Genomic DNA, 12,244 nt, shown 5'->3' on the forward strand with positions numbered 1-12,244 from the left:
GTACATTTTTATTGTATTTTTGGTTTGGAAATAATTGGTTGGACCATCGATCTGATGGAAAATTGCATTATGTGCACTAAGCATAATACTTTTAGCCATAGCCCCTGAACAAGCATTGCAATACTCTGATAGCGCTAAGCATAACTCGGGCAGGCAGAGACATTATGGGATTTGTAGTTTTGTCACAGCTGGAGTGCCAAGGTTAGCCATCACTGATCTAGAGAGACCCAGTATATTATGTCGTGCCTGGTGCTCTAGATGCAGAAGATCTTAACTTTAGCCTTTTCAGTCTTACCCAATATGTGTCTCCCCTCATACCTGCTCCTCCTTCCCCTGCGTCCCCCCACCGCTACTTCATGTTCTGGCTCCATCTGCTCCTGCCCTTTGTCCCCTGGCCACTTTGGTCCCCGCACAATTCTCTCCTTACTCCCACTAACCCCCCATGACTAAAACTGCCCACCTAGCCCCATTCCCCACTGCACCACCCACACTAACTCCCCCGACATACACACATATCTACGAACACCCTCACCTCAACCTCATTCCCATTCGCCCCATCCTCAGACACATTCTCCCTGTCTCTTGCGATCTCTGGAATGCCAGATCCATTTGTAACAACTTTATGACCATCCATGACTCCTTTCTTCAAAACCTTCCTCGCCTTTACTGAGACCTGACTCACCCCCTCTGACTTGTTGGTTGCTGCATCCCACTGGTATGGAGGTCTACACCTCAGCCATAATTCCAGACCTGATAGCATGCCCGGGAAAGGGTGGGCCTTCTCCTTTCCCCGTCCTGCAACTTTCCGTGTCCTCACCTCTCCCCCTTCTCTCCAATTTACTTCACATGAGTCCCATCGTTTCGAATTAACCGTCGCCCAGAGCCGGATTTAGACCACACAGGGCCCCAAGCAGAGCAATAAATTTGGGGCCACCTTCCTCAGCCACCCTGTTGAAAGGATGCCCCTCCAATATAGGTGGCCAGATGTCCCTGCAGTATAGGTAGTTGGATGTCCCCCTACTATAGGTAGTAGCCAGATGTCCCCCCAGAAGAGATAGCAAGACAACCCCCCAGGAAAGGTAGCCAGATGTTCCCCCAGCATAGGTAGCCAAGTGACCCCCCACTATAGGTAGCCAGATGACCTCCCAGTATATATAGCAAGCTGTCACCCCCCAGTATAGGTAGCCAGATGTCAACAGATGTATGGTCACTTTAATTCCCCAAGGCTCATTCCTTCCCCCTCCCGACCCCCACTTATGTCCTCCCCTTCCCCACCATCTCTACTAATCCCTCAAATATGCCCCTCTTCCATCTCGGATATCTCCTCCCTCTTTATCAGACCACCCTCAGTCAGGTAACAAATCTTTACTGACCTCCCTCTTGGCACCATGATCCCTGCCTCGCTAATGCTAATTTCCAAAAGTTTTGGTACCCCTCCCATCACTGTTTTCACTCCAATCCCCCTCGCCCCCCTTAACATCCATGCCTTTTTGGTGGTCAGTGGCAGTGCATCACTGCCTGCACACAACCCACTTTACTATAGTATGAAACCCTATAGGCAACATCCATACTCAGTACTGACAGGTGGAAAAGCCATTATGATCCGTTCATAGTGAAAGAATCTGCCTCTAACAATTGATGCATGCTTTAGATTATGGTTTCTAATAACAAGATTGGAGAAGTAAGATGGCAAAGCAGGCGGTTTTCGTGCACGGCACTCAGCACCGGCTACCCAAACCAGGAGCCCCATATCAGCAATAATATGCAATAATACGCAAGGAAAATTCTGGCTCCGGTGATCGCCATACCACAAATTACACCTCCCTCAGAATTGCGACGACTCGGAGGGGGAATAGTATTTAACGTCGCCGGGGAGTTTAGTGGCAGCAGGAAGAGCCATCAATTCGGCGCTCCTGGCGCCCAACTCACCGGCAGCGTACAAATGCTAAGGACTCAGACACACTATAAGTGATTTTCTGAGCACTTTTAGCCATCAGAGCTTTCTGAGAGCTTTTAAAAAAACGCTCAAATTGACCTACATTGACCTCCTTAGCGGTCTGGACGAGCTCAGCTCGTCCAGTACCGCCGGAGGGTGCCGCTCAGGCCCTGATGGGCCGATTTGTTTCAAATAAAAAGGAGCACATGCAGCCGGCACTTTGCCAGCCGCGTGTGCTACCTGATCGCCTCCGCAGCGCGGCGATCCGCTGCGTGCAGCGGTGATCCGCCGCGTGCAGTGGCGAAAGAGGGTCCCCCCAGCTGCCCGAGCCCAGCGCAGCCGGAACAAACAGTTCCGGCCAGCGCTAAGGGCTGGATCGGAGGCGGCACACGTCAGGACGTCGGCTGACGTCCATGACGTCACTCCGCTCGTCGCCATGGCGATGAGGAAAGGGAAACAAGGAAGGTTGCTCATTGCGGCCTTCCTTGTTACTTCTGATCGCCGGAGGCGATCAGAAGTACGCACTAGGAGCGCCCTCTAGTGGGCTTTCATGCAGCCAACTTTCAGTTGGCTGCATGTAATAGTTTGTTTTTTTATTAAAAAAAACCCTCCCGCAGCCGCCCTGGCGATCTTAATAGAACGCCAGGGAGGTTAAAATCATAGTAAAATCGCGATTGCTGTTAAAATCCCTCAGAAAAGAGATTTTTGCCCACAGACCTTCCAGGGAAGCTCTGCATCATGCTGTGTATATTTACCAGCTTGCCTTTTCTCTAATTTGCACTTTTATCAGCTAGCCTAGTGTTTCACATTGCCTTACAACAACAACAACCCTGAATACACCAGGCACTGTACTGGCCATAAATCACTGAATGAAAGGCCTGGGGGAAATCTCCCCCCTTCCCCCCTGTAATAGATACTTTGCTCCTCTCTGCTCAAACTCTGCAAATAATGCCACAGTGTGTCAAACTATGTGTCAAAACATTTTTATTAGTGGAGATCGCTGGACAGAGATCACACAAATAACATTAGTCATTCCAGACCCCACCTGTGTCTGACAGCTAAACTAAGGAGGAGGGGAGGGAGGGGAATATCCTGGAGAAAACACTGTCTGTATGTGTCTTATTATCTGTTACAGAGAGAAATCCTGAAGACTGTTTTTAATGGACCATAAAGAGTTACATCAACAGCGGCAATAAATCTTTATTGGAGGTGCCGGGCCCTAACCTTTCAATAGATCAAAGCAGCTGCTTGTGTTGCCTGGTGGATAATCCAGCTCTGCTGTCGCCCCAACCTCCAACCTTGGCATACTACCCTCACTAGAAACCTACAAAAAGAGATACAAGCTGTAGAACGCAAATGGAGGAAATCCCGCAATAACCACGACTTCCTGGAGTACACAACCAAGATTCAGATATACCATACTGCCCTCGCTAATAGCAAACAGAAATCCTTTACTGGTCTGATCGCTGCCTAAGCCTCCAACCCACGTCATTTTTTTGCCACCTTCAATGCCCTACTCAACCAAATCCCTCCACCCAACCCCCACCCTCTCAGCCACTGACCTGTCAAACCACTTTATCAACAAAATTACCTCCATCCAGAGGGATATCTCTCCCCTCTCCTCCACTTCACCACCCCATTCTCTTCCCCCACCTTACTCCTGCCTTTCCCCCCACCCTACTTCCTTAATTCCCGTCACCACGGAGAAAGTCAACGAGCTGATGGCAACTTCTCCTGACACTTCCTGCCCCATAGATCTGGTCTTATCAGACTCCCTCTACCCACACCTGATCTGGCCCCTGTCCTCACCCACCTGTTCAACCTCTCCTTCTTCTTCTCCACCGACACCTTCCCCTCTGTATTCAAACCGGCCACTGTTCTTCCTTTGTGGAAGAAACCTTTGCTCAACCCCGCACTGCCATCCAACTACCGCCTAATTTTATTATTCAAGAAGTTTACTTGAATTTGACTTATTTTCACCAGACAAATCAAAAAGGCATTGGATTGAAGTCAATTCATGGATACTATATGGCATGGACATTGAAAAGTGCATATATACAGTAAGTTATACAAAAATATCATACATAACAGGTGATTTTTGCTGTCCATACTTACCCCGATCAACAGAGAAAATATCCAAGTTTTGTATTTAACACATGGGTGCATGCCATCAGGAGATTTCAGATTCTCCTGGTACTTCCTGCTGTCTTCCACCCCTAACTCAAAGGAAGCCATCCTGTCATAACTATATTCTTCATTATATACATCCTCTTTGCTCATGATGATCTAAGGAGAAGTGCAAATGCAAAAATCAAAACTACAAATGTATAAGTTAAAAGAACAAGAAAGAAAAGACAATAATTATTCTTAAAGCCAGAACTAGGTGTGTGAGTTATATCACCGGTAAATGAGTTTTCTCCAAGGAGATATTTTCAATCCTTATCAGTAAAATACGTTTACAGCTCCTACCAAGCAAGAAATTACTCATGATAAGTTTGATAATAGCTTTTTTTTACCTACTTTTTTTTTTTTGCAAACATCAGCTGCACTGAGTGCCAATAGCCTGGCTAGTATAGCAGGCTTCATTGTCTCGCTCCTAGCAGCGGGCAAATAGTAGCATCATAGGTTGCTGTTTATTTAAGAGTTGACAGAAAATATTTTTTACACAATGTATGTATTGTTTAACTGTACCAAAGTTCAGACATATAGGTTATGTCTCTAATTCATCATATGCCACAACAAGCTGACTTTGGTAAGCTGTGTCGGGCATTACTGGCCTCAGTCACAATGACTCTAATTCCATACATTCAACAATCAACAGCAAAAATGTTGGTATTACAGTTATATTACGGTAACTTTCTTATTTCCGGCCACTTGGATAACTAAAACACTAAGCTGGTTTTCCTGGATATTCTCCTCACCAGGGCTACCTCTCTACTAAGCTTATGTTCCATAACCGCTAACCATTCTTTAAAGCGGTTTAACACCTTGACATAATATTCAATAAAAACATGTTTTCCTACTTTTTATATGCCACATGGTTATCATATTTGCATTTGTGCATAAGTATTATTATTCATTTAGAAATTATAGGTTCCCAAAAGTACAGTTGTTTGCTTTATGAGCTGACTTTGCATTTTAATAATAACTGGTTTTATTCATTATGTATTCAAGGCAGACATGCTTTCAGTGTCTCTCTGTCTCCAGCTGCTTCTGCACAGTCAGAGAATGTGTCACATTCCTCACTTGATACATTTAAGTAAACACAAAATAACATTATCTACAACTTCAGATGTGTCCAGATTTTAATGCAATGAACTTTCAAGCTCTGTGTGTAACCCTTCCAATGCTGGCTTGGAAAAAAAAATAATATGCTGTAAATAATTTTTTAGAGCAAAGAAGAAATGCTGGGTTATATTCCGCTTTAAATTGAGGTATTATGGTAGGTTTAAGCCAGTGCTTCCTAACTGTGTCTCCTGCTACCAGCATTCCTATAATAATAAGGGTTTTTGTATCATCTTTGACTTCGCTATGGTATAATCCAAATAGCGCCCATATGTCACAGTTTTTATCTAGCCAAACAACAAAACCTTGAGATATCCTGCCCAAAAAAGTGGGAGGTTATGACAGGACCACCAGATATAAGAGTAGGAAGCAATCCCGGTGTGGCGCTGATGCGCGCGCATCTCCGCATGAATGACAGAGCTCTTCAGTCTAGGAGACTGTTAAATGGCGAAAACGCAGTCTATTAACCACCTCCCTAGCGGTATGGACAGATATATCCGTCCATAAAAACATGCTGTGAACAGTATAAACGTGCATACACATCAATACTCTCCTGCACTGTATACTAGACCCTTGCTTGACACATTTTGGCAAGTTACAGGAAAAAAAAAGTTTTAAAAATAAATTTTATCACTTTTTGCACAGAAATCCTGGGAAAACGCCAGGGAGGTTAACATAGTACGGTGCTGGGATTAGGCAGCGCTTCACTGGGGACAGCCGTGTGACACGGCTGTCCCCTCCAGAGGCAGGAAAGTGATCGGCTGTCTGTCATAGGCTGAAGACTATGACAGGCGATCACGCTGATTGGCTGGCGGGGGGAGAGAGGGGGAATACAAAAATAAAAAAAAATAAGGAAGTTTAATAAAAAATAATAACATAAATATTTGTAGAAATATAAACACACAGCTGGGGGGCGATCAGACTCCACCAGCAGAAGGCTCTGTTGGTGGGGAGAAAAAAAGGGGGGGGGGGCAATCACTTGTGTGCTGAGTTGTGTGGCCATGCAGAGAGCCCTTATGCTAGGCATACACCTAGCCGATTATGCTAGCATACACCTAGCCAATTATCCCCGCTCGTCCCCGCTTATCACCCGCTCGATTCCCCGCTATTGTCCGCCAGCGGGTAATCTACCCGGCAGGTCATCGGACCTGTTGGATATTATCAATCGAGCCATCAGCGGCTCGATTGATAAGGGCTGAAAATGCCGTGTATGCCCAGCATTAAAGCTGCAGTGGCCCAATTTCAGAAAAATTGCCTGGTCTTTAGGGGGGTTTAACACTGCGGTCCTCAAGTGGTTAATATTTAGGTTATTATCAGATGTGACATACCATTGATTCATGATTTTCAGTTGTAGTAGCTGTAAGGAGGGGTTGCAGTTGAACCATATTTGCCTAAAAATCAAAGGTCTAACATCAGAGGGTATTTGGATACTGAGGTCTGTCTTCCATCTGCTACAGAGTTTATCTATGGTGTTGGTACTTGAATTTTTCTCATTATATAGTCTGCTTAGTGAATTAGCAGGGACTTGAGCGACGAGGAAAAGTTTTTTAAAAGTTGTAAGATCTGACCTGCATTTCCCAAAAGTTCCAGTGATTCTCTTCATGAAACTATGGATCTGTAATTCACCTAATGATGTAGCGCAGATGTTTACCCCTTTCCTTATAAACTGTACTATCCTTATATCAGAATCTACTTTGTTTTGGGTAAACCAGCTTGTGTTGTGACCTTTGGACATTTTTGCATATTTTAATTGATGCTAGTGGAGCTAAGCCATTTTGGGGAGCACATTACATGCTGATTGTGGCAAAAACTGTGGGTGTGTAGTTTGGTTGGCTATTGCTTTAATTGTTGTGTAGTGACATGACTGTAGTTTATCAGTGAGGAGAGGACATGCACATAACACAACAGGCTGCATGCGAAATGACCAACACCTCACATGTGCAGCAGTTCTAATAAGCTAACTGCACATTTCACATTCAAATCAGATGCAAATCATATGCATAACTACTAATGAACCATTACTTACCATGCAAACAGAAAACTCAGGAATACGGGCTGGGGGCAGCTAACCTGGTAGTTACATACTATAGCAAAGCAAGAGGGGGAAGGGGGCGCAGTTGAGCATCCCTAAAAACATGCTGCAATTCATTGGTTAATTGTTCAGGCATACACCAACTCTATTAGGCTAAGAATGCATGCCCTGCATCCAAACAAATGCTACATTTATTATACTATGGAGGATCTTTAGCTTCCACTATAGTTTGCATGCAAAGTATAATATACTACACTCTTGCACCACAATGAGGTAATCCTCCGGGCAAGAGGCTTAACCTAAGACAGAACAACATACGTATAACCCTGGGAGCAGCTAGGCAAAAATGTGTAACTTATATTTAATGGACAGTGAGGAGAGGGCCAGTGCATCCATTAAGCTAACTGCACACTTCACATTCAAATCAGATGCAAATCATATGCATAATTACTAATGAAACATTACTTACCATGCAAACAGTAAACGTAGGAATACAGACTGGGAGCAGCGAACCTGGAAGTTACATACAGCAAAAAAAGAAGAGGGGGGGGTGCATCCCTAAAAACATGCTGCAATTGACTGGATAATTACTCAGGTGTGCACCACCAGTGTTGCATTTGTTTGGACGCAAGGCATGATGTATTTTAGCCTAGTAGAGGTGGTGCACGCCTGAGTGATTTAACCAGTCAATTACCGCATGTTTTTAGAGATCCCCCTCTTGTTGTAGTTTATCAGTGTCCAGACAATCATGTTCCCTTTCTACCCATATTTTTCTTGAACTGCCCAACCTCCAATTGAGGACTCTCAGTAGGTGGATGTTCTGATAGTATATATAGACGTCTGGTAGTCTTAATCCTCCCTTTTCTTTTGGTTTAGTAAGTCTACTGTAGGTAGCTCTGACCTTTTTACCTTTCCATAGAAAGTTTTGGAACATTCTTTCCCAGGTCTTGAACCAACCATAAGGCACCATTATTGGCAAACTCTGTAATATAAACAAAGTCTTTGGGAGTACCATCATTATAATTATTTCGGCTCTTCTTAACACATTGTAATATGGAATGTTCCATAGTTGGAGGCTTGGAGGTTTTGTTGGTAGTCGGTTTGTAGTTTAGCAAAGTTTAAATGGTATAATCTTTAAAAATCCTGGCATAGGTTAACACCTAAATATTTCATGTAGTTTTGTTCTAGCGAATAATTACAAATAGTCTTAAGTTATTTACTTTGTTTTGTCACTGCAACCAATGCCTAAGATCTGTGATTTGATTGTATTAATTTTAAAGTTTGATTCGCTACTGAATACCGATAATATCTCATCTATTTTAGGGATTGACCGTACCGGGTTTGTAACCATAAAAAGTAAATCATCGGCATATACCATTAATTTATACTCAAGCAATGTATATCGGAATCTTCCTGGATAGTACGGGTAAGGTCTTCTAATGCTGGTTAGATGGTTCGATAGATAATTTCCGAAATGTCCGATCTCCCTTTCAATTCTTTTGCCGCTCGATTTCTGATAGACGTGAATGGAAAAAGATAAGAAAAACAAGCGGAAGATAAGAGAATCGACTGCAGAATAGAGCAGCAAAAACGATCGAGAGCAGAAATGCACGGCAGAAATGAACTGTGTATTCCCAGCATTACCCTAGGTTAAAGAGAATAGGTGACAGTGGGCAGCCCTGTCTGACGGCATTAGTGACACTGAAGGTATTAGAGAGGGAGCCATTAATTTTTACATTTGCTGATTGATTAGCATATAATCTCTTGATGTTGTTGATGAAAGTGTTTGCTATACCAAAGTTCGATAGTGTAGAAAAGAGGAAGTCTCTGTTCATCCTGTCGAATGCTTTCTAAGCATCTGTTGTCAACAGTGCACCTTCTATCTTTTTTTCCTTACAATGGTGAATAGAAGTAACTGCAGAAAAAATATTGTCCTGTGTCTGTCTTTCATTCATGAAACCTGTCTGCTGTGGGTTTATTAGTTTATCACTAATTCTCTCTAATCTTGTTGCTAAGATCTTAGCAAAGATCTTGGCAACTATAGGCTCATACACACGTCTGAGTTTTCCAAAAGACCGATTGTTTGGACGTTTGAACGTCCAGTCGTGTGGACGTCAAATCGGGCGTGTGTACGGTCGATCGTTCACCTGATATGACTGGATTTGAACGCTCCGCTAAGCAGATCTGTGTGTTTCACCTTATATTAAAGGGACTCAGAGCTGATTAAAAAGATTTTATACATACCTGGCGCTTCCTCCAGCCCAATCAGCTCCGATCGCTCCCATGCTGCCGTGCTCCGCTGCCCGCAGCTTCGGGAACCAGGTCCCGTTACTGATGTCAGTCGCAGGCCAGGTACGCAGGAGAAGTGCGCCCTCTGTGTATCTCTCGAGCGGCTGCTGGAGAGATACGCAAACAGCGTACTTCTCTTACGTTAGACTGGCACCAACTGACGGAAGTGCAGGGACCCGGTTCCTGAAACTGCGGGCAGCGGAGGATGGTGGGGTGGGAGTGATCGGCGCAGATGGGGCTGGAGGAAGCGCCAGGTATGTATAAAACGTTTTAATTTTTCAGCTCTGCTACACTTTAACTAATGATATTGGTCGGTAATTGGCACACATATCTGAGGATTTCCCTTCTTTTGGTATGACTGTAATAGATGCCCTATTTGTATTATCTGTTACCTATGTTTTAAAACTATTTCAATTGCTAACTGCTGAAAATTATTTTTTAGATAAAATGAAAAAGTATGCTCTTGGAGACATCTCAGGAGAAAAGCTAATAAGATATGGCCCGTAATATCCATTCTGCTTGCTTTTGTTGAGAGGAAAAGATATTTGAGAGGAGACCAAATTAAAAAAAATAAAATAGAAAACCTACTTAAGAATACATCACAGACAAACGGAAACAAATATATTGTACACCACCAATAACAGGCACACATTAAGCAAAATCAATCAAAGACAAGGTTTACATATCTACTTACAGGTCTTTCTAATAAATCAGTTTCAGTTTGTAAAAGTAAACAGGAAACTTCACCCTTCTCCAAACTTCACAAACACCACATAAACGTTCTTGTGAGATATAAAAGTTGAAATATCTTAAGTAGACATTACTCTAAAAATGTTGATACATACCGATGGTTGCCCGAGTCAGTGAGTGTCAGGAAGAGAGTGTGTGTAGCAGCGTTTTATGCAGGCCAGATAAATTCAGCTCAGTGATTCTGGCTGTATGTTAAGAATTCGCTCTCCTGCTCTACTGTGAAGAAACATCTATTCACGTTCAACACAAAAGCATGGGAAAGAATGTACATGAGCCAGGGAAAACAAGTGCCTCTTGAATGTTAATGAACAGAGAGGGCTAGAAAACGTCAGGGCAATGTTATCATAGCGTGGGTGTTTAAATTAAAACAATCACAATAATAGCTTACTTAGATTTTGTATACTGTAAATTCATGTGTAACAAAGTATCAAAAAGTAATGTAAAAAGCAAGGAAAGATTATGTTGGGATTTTAAATACTGTCAGTAAGGGATAAAATGAGGAAAGGGGCCTGGGGTAGGCAAATGATGGTAAGTGAAGGGACTGGAAAAGGAAGGTGGGGATAGGTATGGTGGGGATAAATAGCTGAAAAAGTAAGAGAAGGAAGATGAGTGGAGGAGACAAAAAATAAATGGATGAGATTAGGTGAAGAAATGGTTGAGTGGATGAGGGGAAGGGAGAGAGGTGAAAAGCAAAAAATGGGAAGAATTACTAGTTGAGTGCATAAGAGGAGAGAGCAGTCGGGGCTGGTGGTTATAAGGGAGAAAGTATAGAAAAATATTGGTCAAAAAGTTTTTTATTCACTATCCCTGTTACTATATATTCCTCTGATATTCAATTTTTTAGTAGTTCTTGTGCTATGCCCTGCAGAAAGTTGTGTGCTTCTGTGCCACCCTCACCGCCCGCTCCGGTATGCCTCCCAAGTATATAGTAGTGATGTCAATACAGATTCAAAGGGTTTATAAGATGCTATACTGTAAAGATAAGAAAAGTTTGAAACAGCTGGAAAAATGTACTGAGAGCTTTACATAATGCCATAAATGGTTGCGTTAAGATACAGTGGATTTGAAGTATCTTATAGTCCTGAGTGCATAATATTGTTTAAAGTGGAAGATTGATAAATGTCCTCTTTTGGAAGATTAGTTAGAATAATTGGGAGAAAGAGCGACAATAGCACAAATATCACAGATAACATTTTGTCCAGAAGAATCTGTAGTAATCACAAGTTGCACAAATTATAGATAACTAATAGGAATAAAGAGCTACTACACATTCCAAAGCTAAAGATATGTAGTAACAGTAGGGTGATATCAATAGGTAGGTAACAGATTGCTTAGTTGCATGGGGAAGGGGGTAAGATAGGGAAAGGGGGAGAGTAGGGGGAGAGGGAGGGTGGAGGAAGTTATTCAACACATAGGCATGTATTAGAAAGGTAGGCTGCCTCTTTGTTGTAGGCCGAGTTTACATCATAGATTTGTATTCAGGAGAATCCTTGAACTCATACCATAAAGCCCATGTTTTGATATATTGGTCAGTTTTGTCTTAGGCAGCAGAAATTATCTCCTCCGTCTCTGCAATAGAATTTATCTTGGTCCACCATTGGGTTATTGAGGGAATTTTGTCAGATCTCTATACACAAGGGAGTAGAGCTCTGGCTGCATTAATGAGGTGTATGAGAATACATTTCTTGTAATTTTTTGCTGACATTGGAACCTCGTGAAGTAAATATACTTCAGGAGAATAGGTGACAGTGATGGAGGAGATTTTCTGGGCCCAAAATTTCTGTATTTCTGAGCATGACCAAAAGATGTGTATCAGATCACCTCCTTCTGAGCCACATCTCCAACACTAATCATTATTGAGGATGCCTATGTGGTTCAATTTTTTTGGAGTATTGTACCAATGGGAAATAAGCTTGTAACCTAATTCTTGAATGTTGACATTAAAAGAACCT

The 12,244-nt window shown here is 42.8% G+C and overlaps 1 protein-coding gene across 4 annotated transcripts in view; it reads right to left on the reverse strand.

The window, feature by feature from the left end:
* The window catches only part of MLC1 (modulator of VRAC current 1), a 118,607-nt gene extending 108,112 nt beyond the window's left edge, over positions 1–10,495 (reverse strand). For all 4 annotated transcript variants that reach the window (XM_068276345.1, XM_068276343.1, XM_068276344.1 and 1 more), the window contains exons 1-2: positions 10,388–10,495; positions 4,052–4,222 (exon numbers count right to left, since the gene is read on the reverse strand). In XM_068276345.1, the coding sequence (XP_068132446.1) occupies positions 4,052–4,216 (165 nt within the window). In that variant the 5' untranslated portion in view covers positions 4,217–4,222; positions 10,388–10,495. The remainder of the gene's footprint in view (positions 1–4,051; positions 4,223–10,387) is intronic.
* Between the last annotated feature and the right edge of the window lie 1,749 nt (positions 10,496–12,244).

Source organism: Hyperolius riggenbachi, chromosome 3 (assembly GCF_040937935.1).
Source record: "Hyperolius riggenbachi isolate aHypRig1 chromosome 3, aHypRig1.pri, whole genome shotgun sequence".
In the NCBI taxonomy this organism is placed as follows: Eukaryota; Metazoa; Chordata; class Amphibia; order Anura; family Hyperoliidae; genus Hyperolius; species Hyperolius riggenbachi.